This window comes from Leopardus geoffroyi, chromosome B4 (genome assembly GCF_018350155.1).
Source record: "Leopardus geoffroyi isolate Oge1 chromosome B4, O.geoffroyi_Oge1_pat1.0, whole genome shotgun sequence".
NCBI classification, from domain to species: Eukaryota; Metazoa; Chordata; class Mammalia; order Carnivora; family Felidae; genus Leopardus; species Leopardus geoffroyi.
In genome coordinates, this window is record NC_059341.1 from 133,698,536 (window position 1) to 133,718,400 (window position 19,865).

The 19,865-nt window shown below is 44.9% G+C and overlaps 1 protein-coding gene and 1 non-coding gene across 6 annotated transcripts in view; both read right to left on the bottom strand.

The window, feature by feature from the left end:
* Window positions 1-222: 222 nt before the first annotated feature.
* The window catches only part of ENTHD1 (ENTH domain containing 1), a 106,237-nt gene continuing 86,594 nt past the window's right edge, over window positions 223-19,865 (bottom strand). For 4 of the 5 annotated variants that reach the window (XM_045465901.1, XM_045465903.1, XM_045465899.1 and 1 more), the window contains 3 exons: window positions 12,743-13,141; window positions 915-1,429; window positions 223-617 (listed from right to left, as the gene is read on the bottom strand). In XM_045465901.1, coding sequence (XP_045321857.1) covers window positions 528-617; window positions 915-1,429; window positions 12,743-13,141 — 1,004 coding nt within the window. In that variant the 3' untranslated portion in view covers window positions 223-527. Of the gene's footprint in view, window positions 1,430-12,742; window positions 13,142-19,865 lie in introns of all 5 variants that reach the window. The other variant, XM_045465902.1, reaches the window with a different exon arrangement.
* On the bottom strand, window positions 9,747-9,831 carry TRNAR-UCG. The gene has a single exon. It is a non-coding gene; the product is annotated as a tRNA-Arg (tRNA).

The window sequence follows — 19,865 nt, forward strand, 5'->3', positions numbered from 1 at the left end:
TCGTGGCTTGTGGGTACAAGCCCCGTGTCGGGCTCTGTGCTGACAGCTCAGAGCCTGGAGCCTGCTTCGGATTCTGTGTCTCCTTCTCTCTCTGCCCCTCCCCCGCTACACTCTGTCTCTCTAAAAACAAATAAACGTTAAAAAAAAATTTTTTAAGTTTAAAAATAAATAAAAAATAAAAATCCTACTTGAAAGGCTGTCTTAATAAATTAAAAGGATACATAGAAGATGAAAAATATCAAATTTATTTTCCAAATACAACCAAAGGATGCATTTGAATTCACTTTGCCATAAACATTAGCAATGAAAACACCTGTCCCATGTCCCACCTGTCTCAGCTTAACCCCGCAACCAATGGTGGCAGCCACAGGAAGGGAAAGATTGCTGGTCCTTTGTTTGCAGAATCTGAAACCTGGCACGAGAGCAGACGGAACAGCAACCCCAGGCTCTGAAGGCCTTCTTACCACCTGCTCAGCCAAAAGCTCTGGAAGAGCCATTTGCAGTCTGAGGTCTTGCCACAGCTTCCACTAACGCCTAATATATTTTGAGGTAAAGTCCAGGGTGTGGAAGAAAGAAATTCTCTTCAGTGTCAGATGAAAAATAGTTTGTAGCTGAATCTGAAAATATTATCAAAGGTGATGCTTTTTCCTCTTTAAAAAAGAAACCACCCAAATGAGTTTAGTGGTTTGAAAGATATTTGTTAATAAGCCTGACAAGGAAAAATCCAACCACCACCCCATTTTTGCCAGAAGGATGAGAATCTACAAAAGGCTAACTTAGGTCTTCGGGAGGTGGAACCACATGAGTTCTACCGACAGGGGCTCTCGGGCTTGTTACATGTGATCCGAGGTCCCCTCGGAAGACTGGGGAAGCTGGGAAGACTTTAGCTGCAGACTATTCCCACTCATGCTCACCAGATGGCTATTGATGACGTTAAGTTCTCTTATCACCGTGCTCAGGTCTTCGTGTAGTTTCACTATGGCATTTTTCACCTCCCCTAGGAGAGTTTTAATGGAATCGTTTGTTTCAGGCTCCCCCGGCAGGCCGGCAGGTGTCTGCAAACTCAGACAGGACACAGAGGTGACGTGGTCTGCCCTGGGGGTGGAAGACTCTGCCCAGTTACTGGCAGAAGCAGGACTTGTCTGCTCTTTAGCACACTCAGAGTCATCCGGAAGACTCTCCAGCAGATGGAGGTTGTCGTTCTCCTCTTCATCAGAAGACGCTCGGTCCCTAGGAGCAAAGGGGTGGTGAGCCCCGGCCGTCTCATCTTCATCTTTAAAGGAGGCGGAAGAAGACCGTTGCTGGGACCAGAAGGAAGGTCCCGCCAAAATGCGGGGTAGGAGATGAACAGACGTCTCCGGAGAGGCTGAGTCGGGAGACGGCATGGATAAAGTAGAAAAGGAGGACGTTCCTTCAGAGGTGGTTGAAACTACAAGGGAGAGAGAGATTATGCAACATACAAACGAGAGTACTGGCTAAAATAATTTTTCAATGTGAAATCCCCATCTGCAAGGTCTCAACATAAATATACTACTGACAGTTTCATATGCTAAATAGTCATCATAAGCCTAGATAAACCCGAAGCAGGAAGCAGAGAAAATCTAAAGACGTATTATATACCAACAATGCCATGGAAATGAAACGAACATGGAAGTATCAATAGTCAACCTTGACTGTGAACCGTGCCCGATGTACTTTCACACCACACTTGCCAGAGAGAGCAGAAAAGTAAAGTATTACACCCTGTTCTACTGGCTGGTGGCATTTTAAGTTGGCATTTAAAGCAGAAAGTCTGAGAAAGCTGTAACTTAGATTCCTTCATCCTTTTTTTTTTTTTTTTGGTCCCCTACAGAGACTATTATGGTAAAATGAACAACCAACTACAAGTACCTAAAAGCTGTCAAACGAATCTTTTTCTCTAACTGTTCAAATACGGTCAAAACTGAACTCCAGCCCACCTGAGATCTGGGACACTTGAGCACACGTACGGAATTTTTTTTTTTTTTTTTTTTCACCAAGAAACAGTAAGTAAAAATCAAAAGCATTCTAAACCGGTTTTCTGTAAAATATTTGATAACATTTTAATTCCCTTTCAGACAAAATCATACTCATTGCTTCTTGTGCACTTCATTTTAAATCGTTACTTCCCGGGGCGCCTGGGTGGCTCGGTCGGTTAAGCGGCCGACTTCGGCTCAGGTCATGATCTCACGGTCTGTGAGTTCGAGCCCCGCGTCGGGCTCTGTGCTGACAGCTCAGAGCCTGGAGCCTGTTTCAGATTCCGTGTCTCCCTCTCTCTGACCCTCCCCCGTTCATGCTCTCTCTCTGTCTCAAAAATAAACGTTAAAAAAATAATAATAAATAAAAAATAAATCGTTATTTCCCAAACTGTGTTCTGAGGAACGCTGTGTTCCTGGAGATGTCAAAAGAGGTTTTGTGAAAACAGTATTTCAAAGTCAAGTAAGACCAGGCGATTGCATGTCGTGCCTCTCGTTAGGAGGTTAACAACGAACATTAGCACATTTAAAGTTCTGAGAAGTCGTACACTAATTTATTCAAGGGTTTTCCAAACTTTATTGGACACAACTTTCTCTTGTCTTCTTGGAGTATCTATTTACATTCATGCGTGCATTAGGTGGTACGGGTTGGCAGAATTCGGTTTCTAAAGTCTTGCAGCTAACTCTAGACTTGCTACTTTCACATAAAAAAAAAAAAGCTGAAGTCATAGAAAGGGAAATTACCGCTAAGCACACATGACTTCTTATCTTTCTATATTATTTTATTTGCTTAGAGATGCATGTCCCTTTAAGCGAAATTGAACCTCTCCTGTAAAAAACATGGCTGGGGCAGGCGGCTTCTATTTTCTGCTTCAAAGCTCTCTGAGGGCTATCTCCGTCCAGTTTTTAGGAAAAATTCCAATCACAAGACATTTTGGGGGTGACATGAGTATTCTCAGCCGATGTAGCAGCAGGACACGAAAAGGAAAATAGGGACTTCATCGGCACATGGTCAAGGCAAGACAAGCGCACAGAAGAATCTAGGTCAGCCTTATCCTGACGTTCTGTCCTTGGGTTGAAGAGAGGGCATGGTGGGGACGGGCACGCTAAGGGTGAGAGAGCGTCCACACGTGTGCGTCCTGAGTCACGCCGCTGCTCTGCTCTGGGTGTGCTCTGTTGGGGTCACAGCTGTCACCTGACATGTCACCTGTCACCCCGCACCATCCTCCCGTGTTGGCTCTCCCGTTTCTATATCCCAAGTCTTTCTCTTTCTGGGTTTACCCTCACCTGGGGATAGCACATTCTCCAGCAGGTCACTGAAAAAGGGTAACACGGTTACGTTAGTCACATGGACGTGATGTGATTACCTGGTTTAATTTTATGCCAGCGGTTCTCAAAGCGGGTGCCTGGGTGGCTTAGTTGGTTGAGCGTCTGACTTCCGCTCAGGTCATGATCTCGCGGTACGTGAGTTCGAGCCCCACATGGGCTCACCGCTCTCAGCACAGAGCCCGCTTTGGATCCTCTGTCCCCCTCTCTCCCTCTGCCCCTCCCCTCTCTCAAAAATAAATAAAACATTAACAACAACAACAAAGTGCGCCCCCTGAACAAGCAGCAGCAGCACCTGGGAATTTGTTAGAAATAAAGTTCTTGGGCCCCATCTCTCTAAATCAGAAGCTGGGACTGTGCCCAGGACATTGAGTTTTAACAAGCCTCCAAGTGTGTCTGATGCCTGCTAACGTCTCAGAATCACTGTTTTCTGCTGTGTGTCCACCTTTCTTTCGCTTTGTAGCTACAACTGCTGACTGAATAGCTTATCATTGTTTACAGTTTGGTAGCTTTGACTCACGGGCTTTTGCTCATAAAAAGCCACTTCAGCTCTAATTGCTGCGCACCAATTTACTTTTGTTTCCAAACACGCCACAGCTGTACGAGACACTTCAACGCTGCACTCCAGGGTGCCTCTCCTGCCCATTTCGTCACCCTGCTCCCACTCACTGCGGAAGGTACTGAACTATCTTGTTAGCAGCCATCCTCTTCATACAGTGCACCCACCAGAGCTGGAGCCAGCCGCGATAAATGGCTGAATTTAAACGATCTCCCCGGGTGATATATGCACGCCAATTAATGCTGCACTTGCTTAAAAATAGCACCGATACAGCGATTCCAAATGCGGATGTGTTATCTCTGACTTTTTATGCTCGTGAAAACATCAGGCCCCTTAATTATTATATTGCAACTCGAAATTTAAAAAGCATTTAGAAGAACTGCGCTGCAAAAATATCATGACGAATACATTCCTAGAAATATTTTTAAACTCTCTTCGCCTGGAGTTGCAAATGTAAATTTTTCTGTTAGCAGTAGGTCCTTGTTCAGCTAAACACTTCAAACTGTTCACGATAAAACAGGAGCTTTTTATTCCTCTCTTTCAGTTTTCCTAGCTGATATATAACGACTGTTAAGTTACCTGTACACATGAATTAAAACATTCTGATTTTAGGGGCGCCTGGGTGGCTCAGTCGGTTGGGCGTCCGACTTCGGTTCAGGTCATGATCTCACGGTTTGTGAGTTCGAGCCCCGCGTCGGGCTCCGTGCTGACAGCTCAGAGCCTGGAGCCTGCTTCGGATTCTGTATCTCCCTCTCTTTCTGCCCCTCCCCCACTTGTGCTCTGCCTCTCAAAAATAAATAAATGTAAAAGAAAAAACTTAAAAAGAATTCTGATTTTGTTCTGTGTTGTAGAAAGTAACAAATGTCCATAGTAATATTATTTGTAATAGCTAAAAAGACGAAACGACTCAAATATCCATCGGCTGATGAATAGACACATAAAATGGGTTTAAACAGCGGTGTATTACTCAGCCATAAGGAGAGAAGTACTGATTCATGTGACAACATGGATGAACCCTGGAAACGCTGTGCCACGTCAAAGAAGCCAGACACGAGAGGCACATGGTGTATGATTCCGTAACATGAAACGTCCAGAGTAGGCAAATGCACAGAGGCAGAAAGTAGATCACTGCTTAGGAGGAAGCGTTCGGGGGGAGGAAGGAATGGGGAGTGACTGTTAATGGATACGGGGCTTTTTGGGGTAATGAAAATATCCTGGAATTAGTGGTGATGATGGCGCAATTCTGAGAATATACGAAAAGTACTGAATTGTACACTTTAATAGGGTGCATTTTCTGGTGCGTGAATTAGATCTTGTACTTAAAAATTTTTTTTTAATGTTTATTATTTTTTTTTTGAAAGAGAGAGAGAGTATGAACAGGGGAGGGGCAGAGAGAGAATCCCAAGCAGGTCCTGAACTGTCAGCACGGAGCCCAACACGGGGCTCAAACCCACAAACCGTGAGATCATGACCTGAACCGAAGTTGGACACTGAACAGACTGAGCCACCCTGGCGTCCCAATCTCGTACTTTTAAAAGTACAATATTTGAAAATTTATTGTCATGATTATCAAGGAGCTACATGAAAAGAAACAGATTTAGGAATAACATAGGATTCGAGAGAAATGCTAATGACTCTGCCTCTAATCACTGATGCTAAACTGTTATTGGGATGACTGGACGATTGGATTAATGCTGAGTCTTCTCACTTACCTACGAAGTATACATTTGGCTCACTGAATGTAAAAAATCAAATGAGTGTGTCTTCTTGTCTGCACGGAGGCAGGCGGGAGCTGTACAGCTGGAGGTGTTGCTGGGTCCACAGAACCCCCACTACTGAAACCCATGGTACAAAAATGGAATCAATGAGATATAAACAAAGGACAGAGCCAGTGAGAACGCTCACCACTAGCCCAGCATGTGAACATATGGATTTTTTTTCCTACCCCCAAAATTAGAAAGAAAAGTCCAGGGCAGTCTAACACACTTACCCAAACTATGGCTCACGGATATAATGATCTGGCTTCTGTGCATCTTCTATCTTCTTTTTTTTCTTTTTGGTATGCATGACAAATGATCTAATGACCTAAAGGAATAGTCTGACCTAGACATAAAGAACTGAAAATTTAAACGGAGGAAGAGAAGGAATGGACTGTTCTAGGAACAGAGTTATTCAGTATCAAAAGGTCAAACGAGGTTGCTGCAAATCCATCATTCGGTGAAAATATTAGAACGAGAATATTGACCTATATTAGGTGGCTGAGATCTGTTACACCGTGAGGGTGCAAGTATTTTTAAGTTTACCAAGCTCATCATCTCCAAAGAGTTTTGTAACACCAGACCTGGACCCTTCATATAAACAAATACTTCTTAAAACAATAAAATAGAAAAAAAAAAACACCCCAGAAAGTAGACAGTGTCATGTCTATCTTCCTTCACCCAGCGTCCACGGAGACCAGCCATCGATCCTGCCTCATCGTTTCCTGAATTCCTCAACCGCAAGTTACCTGCAGCCATTCCTTTGAGCTGCCCTACTCTGAAATCTTGCTTTCCAAGATTACTTTCCTTCTTGATTCCTTCCAGCCTTCTCATTCCCTTTAATGCATCTACACTTTGGCCTCATCGAGACATCAGGTCCAATAATCTTTTTATTTTCTCGTTATCCATCACTTGGACCACTTTCTTGCTCCCCTCCTCTCCCCCCACTGCCATGGTTTCTGCTTTATCTGCTGCTAATTCCTAATCCAGGAGTCAGGCAGACCTTTTCTGTCAAGGACCAAACTGTAAATATTTTAGGCTTTACGGGACCTACAGTTTCCATTACAACTTCTCAGCTCTGCTGTTGTAGCACAAAAGCAACCAAAGACTACATGGGAGCCAGTTAGTATGCTTGTGTTCCAATAAAATTTTATTTGCAGAAACAGGGGGTGACCACATTTAGCCTCAAAGCTATGGTTTGCAAATTCCTGTCCAAATCCTATTTCAATTCAAATATGCTTTCTCATTCCCACCCCCAGGCTGCTCAGCGCTATTGGAGAAATCACAGATCCTGCAAATTAGGACCCCCACAAATTCTGGCTCTATCGCTCCATTGTACCCGTGTCTTCTCAGCACCTTCTTCCATTCTCTAGAGTGGCTATTCCTAAATCTCAGCAGACCTGTCACCGCCTTTATACCACTTCCCCTCAGTCTGGGCAGGTGACCTCAGACGATAAGATATGGAGGCCACAACATACAATGTGTGGCACGTGAAGGCTCAATACATCTTAATTACTAAAACCCACCAAACCCATCTCTCACACTCTGACACATCCCTTCCCCTCCTTCCTTACGGGCGCTCAGGGTAAGGTGAGTGTCTTTCTGTTCTGGATTCTAGCCCACTTGCCCCCGACTGTGCCCCATCTCAGGCTAGCCGCCCCACCTCGCCTGCTCTGCTCTCCAATCTCCCACTTGGTTTCCTTCCCGGCAACAGCCCCTGACGAGCTCCCTGCCCCAGCTTCACCCCCCTCCACATCAATCCTCCACACTCCCCCCCCCCATAGAAATCAGTAATTTTTCTACAACACATTCAAAAAGCCACTCACGTGGCTTAAAACCTTTAGTGACTTGCATTCTCTTCAAACTGAAGTCCAAACTTCTTAACCTGGCACACACAGCGCTTCGTCATCCGTCCTGGCGTCATTTTCCAGTGCTTTCTTCCATTATTTCTTCACGCACACTCTCCATGGCTGCTTTACTAAGCTGCTTTTGATTCACTTGTTGAATGTTGGGTACCTACTGTGTGCAAGGCACTGTGGTCGGTGCTGGGGCTTCAATAACCAACAGGCAGACGTGGTCCCTCCCTCAGGAAGGCGCCATCCCACTCGGGGAGTGGGGGAGACATCAGACAACTTCACGGATATGCGATCACATCCCACTCAAATGGCGGTACGTGCTAGAAGGATAATTACGGGTACCAAGACAACACAGAGTGGGAGGGGGATCTGAAGTAATCAAGGGGGTCAGGGAATCCTGTGGAATCCTGTGGAAGCTGAGCCCTGAAGGAGGAGTGCAGCGGGGAAGGGCTGGGTGGGAAGCGTTCTGGTCTGAGGGAACAACAGCGCCAAGCTGGTGAAGCGATTTGGTTTACTTGACAAGCGGAAGCATCACCAGGCTGCGGGGAGAGGCAGAAGCGAGACCGCGCAGGGCAGTGGAAGGCTAGCGAGCTTCAGGAACAGGGCGACAGTCCGAGAGGTCTGCCGTCTCAGCGGGGGAGCAGCAGTCGTCAGGTCCTCTGGCCGCTCTGGGGAGAATGAACTGGAGCTCCCTAGGATCTCTTTGGTCCGTCCCAGCTGGGCTCCATTCCTCAGCCTGCAAGGCCCTTTCTGGAAGGAGAGGAGTTTCCTTGCTCCTGAGAATAAGTGAGGAACTCCTGGGTCCTTTTGGAAATAACCGGAGTGGATGTGGAGGGTTGGGAGGGGGCTGGGGGCTCGGGGCTCTAAAAGCAGAACTAAAGGGGCGCCTGGGTGGCTCAGTCGGTTGAGCGTCCGACTTCGGCTCAGGTCATGATCTTACGGCTCGTGAGTTCGAGCCCCGTGTCGGGCTCTGTGCTGACGGCTCGGAGCCTGGAGCCTGCTTCGGATTCTGTCTCTCCCTCTCTCTCTGCCCCTAACCCACTCGCATTCTGTCTCTGTCTCTCTCAAAAATAAATAAACATTGGGGCGCCTGGGTGGCGCAGTCGGTTAAGCGTCCGACTTCAGCCAGGTCACGATCTCGCACTCCGTGAGTTCGAGCCCTGCGTCAGGCTCTGGGCTGATGGCTCAGAGCCTGGAGCCTGTTTCCGATTCTGTGTCTCCCTCTCTCTCTGCCCCTCCCCCGTTCATGCTCTGTCTCTCTCTGTCCCAAAAATAAAATAAAAACGTTGAAAAAAAAATTAAAAAAAAAAAAAAAAAAAACAAACATTAAATAAATAAATAAAAGCAGAACTAAAAACATGGAAACTGGGGATGCCTGGGTGGCTCAGTCGGTTAAGCGTCCAATTTCGGCTCAGGTCATGATCTCACAGTTCATGGGTTCGAGCCCCACGTCAGGCTCTGTGCTGACAGCTTGGAGCCTGGGGCCTGCTTCGGATTCTGTGTGTGTCTCTCTCTCTGCCCCTCCCCCACTTGTTCTCTCTCTCTCTCTCTCTCTCTCTCTCTCTCTCTCTCTCTCAAAAATAAACATTAAAAACAAAAACAAAAACACAGACACTGGATATAGCAAACTTTTCTACGGCACTGGCCAGGTCCAGATCCTACCCTGAGCACCTGATGTTTGCGAATTCAGGGACCCCCTCCGGCGGCCCCATTCTGTAGATGAAGACAGCGCCACGCAGAGGCCACGCAGCCAGTGGCTGGGCTGAGATTATGAACCCAGGCAGTGTGATCCCAGAACCTGAGCCGCTAACAACTATGCGATCCAGCCATTCTTTGGCCTGTGTTGTGATATATATTACATCTACTGTTTTAAAACAAACTACAGTAGGAAAAGTTTGCTTTAAACAGTCACATGCATTTTAAGAGTGAGAATAAAAATAAAATATACCGCGTTTTATATTTACCCACGTATTTTAGGATTGCCCACATGACTTCCCAGCTCCTCTGCCAGTACCGAAGCTCTCTTTTGATAACCTCAGGCCATGTGACTGAACAGTGCCCTCAGGGCCTTAATTTTGGCTACTGTATTTTTCAGCTCTGGAACTTTCGTTTCATTCATTCATTCTTTTAAAAAAAAATCTTTTAATGTTTATTATTTACTTTTGAGAGAGAGAGAGCATGAAGGGGGTAGGGGGAGAGAGAGAGGGAGACACAGAATCAGAAGCAGGCTCCAGGTTCCGAGCCATCAGCACAGTGCCCGGCACGGGGCTCGAACCCACGGACCGCGAGATCACGACCTGAGCCGAAGTCAGACGCTCAACCGACTGAGCCACCCAGGCGCCCCTCGTTTCATTCTTTCTTCACAGATACTTGTATTCTGGTGAAATTCTCCATCCTTCCCTCTGTGCTCTTGATCATATTAATCACAGCTATTTTAAAGTACTTATCTTACAATGTCAGTATCTAGCTTCTCTGTGGTTCTGCTTCTGTTGTCTGTTTTTCTGGTGTATTTTAAAAGCCAAAAACTTTGCATGAGAAATTATAGGAGCTCTTAAGCAAGCGCTTCATTGTCTTCTAGAAGACAGATGGAACGCAATACAATCCCTTTGCTCCACTTGGAGCTGGGTTTCGGCATTTGTGAGGGCTGTTCTAGTTCTGGTCTGTTCTCGCCCCTGGATGGGAGTTGTGATGCCTGGGGCGTGGCCTGTCACAGGTCCCAGCTGAGAGCACGCTACTCACCAGAGCCACTCCAGTTTGGCAGACCCTGAGCTCCACCCTCTGTCTGTCTCCCAGAGCCGTGAGATGATGAGAACCTTTGCCCTCTAGAAGCTGCCTCCCTTTAGCTTCTTGGCATCACATCCCTAACGTGTGCAACTTAGCAGGAGTAGGTATTTCAGTAAGAAATTGCACAAAGACTTCGGGGCTTTCTCCTCTGTGACTTCCTCTCCTCTGGCATATTCGCCCCTGGAGTCCCTGCCACCGGGGATGCCCCAAACTCCAATCCTATCTCTCAAGCTCAGTAAACAGTGGGGAGCCCAGGCCTCTGATTTTCCCTCAGTTTCCATCATCCTGCTCTGTGAATAGGCAAATGATCCATGGTGGGAAAACTGAGGTGAATGCGGGGCCAACTACAAGTAAACTAGTTTCCTACTTTGCTCACATCATTTCTGACACCAAATGTGGGTTCTGCACACCAAGGATTTCTCTAATTCTCTGGGGACACTAACTGGGTGTCCTATAATTTAGCTCCATTCTGGCACTACCCAGCGTTAGTGCAAACACCACAGATGAGAGGCCCAATCCCTCAAGACCGTCCCCCACTTCAGTTGCCACTCACAAGTCTAGGCCTCACATATTTCTGACCTGCCGGGTATAAATTGAGGGATCCCATGATCCCCTCCTCGGGGCCGGTAATTTGCTACAACGGCTCACGGGACTCAGGAAAGTGCTTTGCTTCCTATTACTAGTTTGTTAGGAAGAATACAACTCAGGAACAGCCAAATGGAAAGATGCACCGGACAAGGCATGGGGAAGGGCCCAGAGCTTCCATGCCCTCTCTGGGTGCACCAACCTCCCAGAAACTTCACGTGTTCGCCAACCTGGAGGCTCTCTAAACCCCACTGTCTGGGGATTTTTATGGAGGTTCCGTTACAGAGACACGATTGATCAAATCGTCGGCCATTGGTGATGAACTCAACTTCCCTAGAGGTCAGTGGGTGGGGCTGAAAGTTCCAGCCCTCCACTGGCCTGATTGGTTACTCTGGCAACGAGCCCCCATTCTCCAAGACGCACCTCAACATAAACCCAGGTATGGAAGGAAGGGGTTTATTACAAATAACAAAAAGACTCTTCTCACTCCTATCGCTCAGGAAATTCCAAGGGTTTTTAGGGAGCTCAGTGCCGGGAACCAGGGATGAAGACCTAATATATATTTCCTATTATATCACAGCCCCCTTCCTAGGATCTTGACCCATCCTGTGTTTTCTACCTCGGTTGTTTTACAGGACTTCAAACCAGCTTTTAATAGTTTTCCAGCTTTAACCAGTATTTTCGGTGGGAGGGTTGGAACAATACTACCTACTTCATTATAAATGGAAGCAAAAGTCCTCCTTGCTCACTGGCTTTAGAGGAACTTCCAGCTAATTTTTATAATTAAGTATGCTCGGTACACAGGCAGTGGCCAAAACTATTTTCAATGATCTTTCTGTGGTATTTGTGAAAGAAATGAACTCATAGTAACAACATCCCCGGGGGACAGCCACGCGCACAAACCGTCACAGTCATTGTAACCAGTACTAATTGGTTTCCACGTCGACAGTCTCGGCAGAACAGTTAATTTGGTGACAGAAGTAAGAATCAGTTTATTTTTAGGCTATTCGATCCCCTAAAATTCTGGCAAGTGCAGCAAGGGGACTGTGCTACCGTTCACTGACCTTACTGACACCAAAGTAAATTTCTTTAGCCTCAACATGTTGGCTTCCATTGTTTGTACTTTTGACCTGAGATTGAGGCAGTTGAGAGTATTTATATTAAAAGCTTTATAGTTATATGAGTTAGTAAGCATTATTGTACATAAGAACCAATAAAACGACTCAGTCTTGGAAAAGTGCACAAACAACTTATTCTTTTACTAATTAACTTTAAAGAAGAAAGCATAATTACGATGTAGGCTTTGGTAACTGATAGCCAACAAACCGGATTCCCAATTGGCTTTCTCCTTTACCATCAAGGCCCAAGAATACTGCAACCCTTTTAGTGTTTTATAGGACAGAATAAAGAAGAGATTCCCCACCATTTTGGGGGGGGGGGGCAATCAGTACACAACACTTTAAAAAAAGGCCGCGTACGCACACACATACATTGTGTGTCTACACATCAATATACATAGTAACTCATTCGTTTTTATAAAGTGTCTTCATAGGTAACCTAAACGCCTAACAGGAAGCTCTTATTTAATGCTAGTTCTTTCTAATTTACTCGGAATCAGAATTGCTCAGAACTTGTGCTTCAACAAGTACTTGCGACCCCCAGGGATGAACTGCCTTTCGGCTCTTTAATAAAAGGGGTGCTTTTTCCCAACTGAGAAGTCCCTCTCTCTGGCTTGTATGTTTTAACGCCACTGGATGGAGAGTGAAAGAAGGGAACCAGAAACAGAGACAGAAAGCACAGAAAAATAACAGAAGAACACTTCAGAAGAGCTGTGTGTGTGTGTGTGTGTGTGTGCGCGCATGTGCGTGCACGCAGACTCACCCCATGTGGTTACATTCTTGAGGTTTTCCTCATCCACGTGAACAATGCTGGATTGTGTTGGCTTCTGGCAGTCCTGATTGCTTACCATCTCCTTCACTGGGTCCAATGTTTTGAATGAAGGAGAGACATAGAGCGTCTCTACAGAGGCCTGGTTACAGAAAGTAGAATCTGACTTTGACATCCTTAAATTAGGGCTGACAAACTCTTCCTTATTCGATGACCAAAACGATGGTGAAGTTGTCAGTGTGTCAAAGCTTTCTGCAGCTGACTGCTTTTCCAGAGGCATTTGCAAAGGGCTTTCGGTTACGGTATTTGTGATGGTACTGCTGTCTGGTTTCTTGTCCAAACTCACATTTGTCTGCAGAGATGGGCTTTCTTCTGAGGGGGTAGGCACAGCGTCTGTAAAATAACAAGTAAGAACCATGATCAAAAAATACAACCGAAAACACTCTGTTTCCAATCCGTTGCAATTTTCTTTTTTCTTTTCCTTTAAAAAAATTTTTTTTTTTACATTTATTTATTTTTGAGACAGAGAGAGACAGAGCATGAATGGGGGAGGGGCAGAGAGGGAGGGAGACACAGAATCCGAAGCAGGCTCCAGGCTCCGAGCCGTCAGCCCAGAGCCCGACGCGGGGCTCGAACTCACAGACTGTGAGATTGTAACCTGAGCTAAAGTCAGACGCCCAACCGACTGAGCCACCCAGGCGCCCCTCTTTTCTTTTTTTTAAAGTAAGCTCTACACCACGCATGTGGCTTGAACTCATGACCCTGAGATCAAGAGCCACATGCTCCACGGATAGAGCCAGCCGGGTGCCCCCAAATCCATTGTAATTTTAATAATGGATTTTTTTTTTTTTTTTAAATTTGAGAGAGAGAGAGAGAGAGAGCAAGCAGGAGAAGGGGTCTGGGTAGGGGGAGAGAGAAAGAGAGAGAGAGAGAATCTTAAGCAGGCTCCACATTTGCCTGACATGGGCTCGATCTCTAACCCTGGGATCATGATCTGAGCTGAAATCAAGAGTTGGATGCTCAACTGACTGAGCCACCCAGGCGCTCCTAAATCGGATTTTTTGATGCTATAACAGGATTCTCTATTTAGTTGTTTCTACTTTCTTACTATATTTCTCTTCTGCCTATATAAAGTATACCCCAGCTATTACTGATGCATTAGTCATTTGGTGGCCGCTTCTCTCTCTCTCTCCTCACTGAAGCACAAGGAAAGGAAAGCTTCAAATAACTTGTCTTTAAATATTTTTCTCTTCACCCACTTATCTGTCTCTGAAACCACTATATTTTTAGAACCTTCAAACGTTCATCTTTTACAAGATAAACTAGAGAAAATATGCCATATCATACTGGTCTATCCCTACAGAACCCCCAGCTACCAAAAAAAAAAAAAAAAAAAAAAAAAAAAGGCCGTTTTCCCCTGTAATAAAAAAATGTCTTCTTGCCCTGGTGTCTACACAAAGCCCATGAAAGAAAACCCTGCTTTCGGTAGCAGCCTAATTTTAATAAATCCTTTGTCTATGTGGGAGAAAAGAAGCAATCTTTCAGAGCCGTTGTGATGATTACCAAAATGTAAGCTCCGTCAGGGCGGAATCTTTATCCATTTCATTCATTAATATCACCACAGTAACTAGAATATGACAAAGTACCTGGAATATAAGGGACAACTAATATTTATTACAAATAGAAGGGATTGAAAGGAGCTGATATTTAAGGTAGGTCTGATATAGGAAGACCTACTGAATCTATGACTTATGAGCCTGGTCCAAATTTCTAGACGCAAACTGTTACCAACACTCCGTGCTAGGGCTTGCTCTGAAGTAGTTTCACCTGAAGTTGGATATGGAAGGAAAGAAAAGTATTTTAAGAGATAGAGTTGATGAAGTTAGTGGCATCATGGGCTGGGAATGGACAAAAGGAAGACTGAGCAGAAACTCCCAGAAGAGGATACAGGAATTGTGTAATTCACTATCGAGTGTCTATGTATCACCGTGCACACCACAACACAGCCTCACAATGCACATTTATACGCCATCATCACCGCTGTCAGGCCCTGAGTTATTACAGAAACACATTTTCATCCACAGTTGGAGGCCAGCCTGGGCGAAATGGCTGCTGGGACGCCACAGCATTCGACAATTCAGGACACGTACCTCACTCCCTCCGTGGGGAGTTCCGTTTCTCTCCAACCCTCTCAGGTCCAAGCTCTTCCATCTTTTCAAACTGATTCAAGCATCCTGTTCTCTTGCCCTGAACCTGTTCTTTCCTTTCCTTGCCCTCCCCTGTCATTGTCTTTCTCACCACACCCTGTCTGGGGCCCTGTACTTACGTAGTCAGCCTTACACTTCCTCATTCTCACCAGTCCGGCCCCTCCCGGCAAACAGGCCCCCCGAAGAGGCCTTCTTAGGAGTTATCTTTGTGCCCCAGCACTGGAGAGTGTGACCCGTGGGAAGTGCTCAGTAAACGCTTGTTAAGGAGAAGGACAAATAGAAACACAAGGATAAAGAAAGAGAAAAAGTAGTGCCTTTGTTTTTTAAAAAGTCAAATCAAGTTACTAAAGAATCATTAAAAGGAAGAGTAAATCGGTAGATGAAAATAACTTCTAAAATATCCCTAATTTGCATATGACTGAGTTGTAACTAGTTGGTAAAGGTTTCTGTTAAAGATGCGAATATATTTCCCGGCAGAATGCTAGGCTGACTAGCGCCAAGCACATGTATACCTCACCATGTTTACATAAACGCGTTTCTTCAGAGTGGATTTTTGTCAAATATTTTCCCATTGGCTTCTATTTTACATCTGAGAGAAATGGGGGGGAAAGCATTTTTCTATAGTAACAGAGTCACCTCACCACTTAGCAATACGGACAGTAAGATAATTCAGAATGACAATGACTCTCTGATGGAAATATTCACAACAACACTCAATCTAAATCTCAAATCTGGGATGTATAAAGTCATCTAACAGCCATCATTTTATTTGCTTATTTTCTTATTTTTTTATTTTAAAGTAACCTCTATATCCAACATGTGGCTTGAACTCATGACCCCGAGATCAAGAGTCATATGCTCCTCTGACTAAGCCAGCCGGGTGTCCCTGGCCATTGTGTTAACGTTTAACACAAAAGTTTAACATTACAAAAGAAAAAATTATCTTCAAATTCAACGAAACAAAACAGACTGAAGTCTATCTATCCACCCTCTTTCCCATCTGTCCAGGAGGAACAGTCTTCTGGGTGCTTAGACTTTGGTTTTTACACTGGTAATCTTTTCAATGAGTAAAACACTATGATCTAAAAGAAGAAAGCATGACAACAATTCAAAAATAATGATTTAAAAAAGATTTTTTGATAATGTTTATTTTTGAGAGAGAGAGAGAACGCGTGCGCGCAAGTACGAGCGGGGGAGGGGCAGAGAGAGAGGGAGACACAGAATCCGAAGCAGGCTCCAGGCTCCGAGCTGTCCGCACAGAGCCTGATGCGGGGCTCGAACTCACAAACTACGAGAACATGACCTGAGCTGAATGAAGTCAGTCGCCTAATGGACTGAGCCACACATGTACCCCTATTTTATTTTATTATTTTTTTTAATGTTTTTATTTATTTTTGAGACAGAGAGAGACAGAGCATGAGCAGGGGAGGGGCAGAGAGAGAGGGAGACACAGAATCCAAAGCAGGCTCCAGGCTCCGAGCTGTCAGCACAGAGCCCGACACGGGGCTCCAACTCGAGGACCGTGAGATCATGACCTGAGCCGAAGTCGGATGCTTAACCAATTGAGCCACCCAAGCGCCCCTCAAAGTTTCTTTACCTTTATTACCATCTATTTCTCACCCTGCACCCCCAACACTGGACCATCCCCTCCGCTTCTCTATCTATTTAAATCCTATCAACTTCTCAAGGCCTCTACCTCGACTACTTCTGGAAACCATTTCCAATCACACCTACCTAATCCTTCCCTTCTCTCAATAATAAATATTAGTTTCTGTAAACTCATTTTTTTTCCACCTAAGAATATGCTGTATACAGCCTATCACACATCGTACTAACTTCCCACATTCTGACTTTAGAGCCTCGACCATGCTTTAGCAGGTAGGAGGTCTGCAAAGGTGAGTTAAATAGGATAATTTATAACTTATCTAATATAAATGTTATATGTGGATTTTGTGTATAATAATGTACAGTGCATGTAAAGGCTAAAAATTAAGATTAAAGATTAAAGATTTTAAAGAATAAAAATTAAAGATTAATCAAGAAACACTTGTTGAACATCTACTGTTTGCACTGGACTGTATTTAACTCTGCAGGCACGTAAGTGGAAGTCATAGTTCCTACTGTCAATGAATGTTAAGATCAAGCATGGATTTTATATAAGCAGATAGGTAGGTAGGGAGAGGGAGAGAGAGAGGAGGAAGGAATATATATACATATACGTGTATACCTACAAAAGTATACGGACAATAAACACATAGAAATAACTAATGATACAAGTTACCAGTTAAATTTCACAGTGTCTAAGAGGTTGTAGTTTCTCAATAAATGAGTAAACGTGAAGAATAAATGTGTATAATACAGTAGATAATAATACAGTAAATTTGTATAATACAGTAAATATTCCGTATCTGTAGAATACAGTTTCAGATCGGGTTCCCCCAGAAGCAGACTTGGATGCAGGGAGCCTCCTGCAAGTCTGAGAAAAAGACTTGGATGCAGGGAGCGGGTTTGGCCGTCGATCCCAAGGGCACGAGTGAAGGAGTGGGCATGGTAAAACAGAAAAGGGATCAAGTCAATAGAGCGTACTACTGACCAGATTACCATGGTGCGCAAATGAGGTTCGATCCTGCGGGGTGCTGCAGGGTTGTCCTTTCAGGAATGGGAAGGTGGAACACGAATTCAGAGACTCTCGCCTTCACTGGCTGAGGGTTGCGCTCACTAGTGCTAAATCTGGGGCACGTCTAGGCGGTCCCGCACTTACGCCGAACAGGTGGTGTCTGGGCTCCAGAGGAAACCCCGGTAGAGGACACTCGCCGTGGACAGGGGGACTGGTCACCAGGGCTGCCGCTGAACTCAGAGGTAGGCCAAGAGAATACGGGGTGGGGGCATTAACAGCATTTGCTACAAGACATATTCATTTCTCAGTTTTCCCTCCCCTATACCCACTGGAATGACAGAAGTGGCACAAAGAGGTCCAGACCTAGGACGGCAAATAGAACAGGAGAGAAGAGAGGACAACAGAAGATGGGCGATGTCAACACTGTTGGAAAAGGAACCATTGATGGAGCGAGGAAGCAAACCCCAAATACCTGCAGAGGGGAAGCCAGTGTGGAGGAGATCAGCTCTTACCACAGAGCTCCAGAAAGTCTCAGGAGTGGGAGGAGGGGGCGCCCTGGAAGGCTGGGACCTTGTGCCTCGTTATTTTGGGGAGAAGACCTTCTTTCGTACAAACAGTGGGAGGTGTTGTTGTTGCCTGGACGTTCAAATAACTGCAGAAGAGTGTGGATGGGCTGTGCTCGTTATTGAGCTATTGTCTCTTGGCTTTGTGATGCTGGGGACGGGGCACCACAAGGCACACCTCTGCTTTGCTGCTTCATTTTGAACTATGTTTTTTCCAGAACTATATGACCCTACTATACTTTCTTTCGGTTCTTCAAATTTGCCACGTTTCCTCCTTGCACCAAGCCTTCACCCATGCTGTTCTTTGTGCCTGAAATGTTCTTCTTCTTCTTTATACTCAACTGATTTCCAGTTTCCAAGGTTATGTCCATTAGGTGGACATATCTCTGTGTTTTTGCTCGTGCTGTTCCCTCAGCCTAGAATGTCCTCCAGCCCTGCCCTTCTCCTCCATCAAAAATGGTTTCATTTGTCCAACCCCAATTGAAATACTACTGCTTTTGTTAAATACCTTTATCCTCCAAGTTAAAACGAATCCCTCTTTTCCTTGCTTTTGCATAATTCAATGTGAATATTCATATTTTCCACTTAGTTCATTGTTTCAGAGATTAGTCACTCGTTTGACAAATATTTATTAAGTACAAGGATGCGGCAGGCACTCTTCTAAGCTTTGTAACACTAGTAAAAACTTTGTTGTTTATGACTCATTATAATTTGTTTACAGACCCATCGCCTCCAGGAGACTACAAACTCCTTCAGGGCAAACATCTTGATTTCAGCTCCGGTCATGATCTCAGGGGTTGGAGCCCGCCTAGGGCTCCAGGCTGACAGCGGGGAGCCTGCTTGGGATTCTATCTCCTGCTCTCTCTGCCCCTCCCCCACTTGCTCTCTGCCTCTCTCTCAAAATAAATAAAAACAAACTAAAAAAAAAAAAAAAAAAAAAAGAAATGAAAAGTCTGGTAGAACCTGCTGTACCAAGTGGCTCTTTACTGACAATTCTAATGGTTCATAAGTGTAAGTGACTGAAGTTTACCTTGGGGTCACTCCTCTCCTCCCTGGTGTCACTTTTAGAGATGCAGGGCCATGTGGAGGAGGACTGAGTCATTAAGTACACAACTGGCCCATTGTCTTTGCCTATCTGTCTCTTCCCAGAAGGGCTTCGGGGTAGATGTTTTCTTGGAGCCATATAAAGGATGCACAACATTTATGGAAAAATTTCTGAACTCCGCGGGAACTCCTGGGGATTTGCTGGAGAACAGCAATAAATATTAACTCTATATGGTTGAATACAAAGCACAGAAATGTATACCCTGCAAACACAAAAACAATTGTTTCGTGAGGGCCTCCCAACTTACTCTGGGAGCGAATTTCTCTGAATTCCACTAAAGAGCAGAGAGGACTACAGAGTGAATTAATTTGGTTGGCTTGCTTTATCAGGTTTCTCATTTTCTTTCAATTTAAAACCTGCATGTCAAAGAGCTTTGTTCTCAAGTATCTGTCTGGCAGACTCCGGGGTGAGAAGCTCAGTATTAAATTATGAGACTGTCCCCGGTTTTCTTTATTGTACAGTGTTTTACACCTGCCAATATACTTGATTAATGCAAAACAGGACCTCGACACATCGGTCATTGTAAAGCTGGTTTGATTACTCTTGATAGTTATCTTTAGGAAGAAGCTTATTCCCTGTGTAAGGCATCAGACTGCAAATTTAAATACAGACTATCACTAAGATG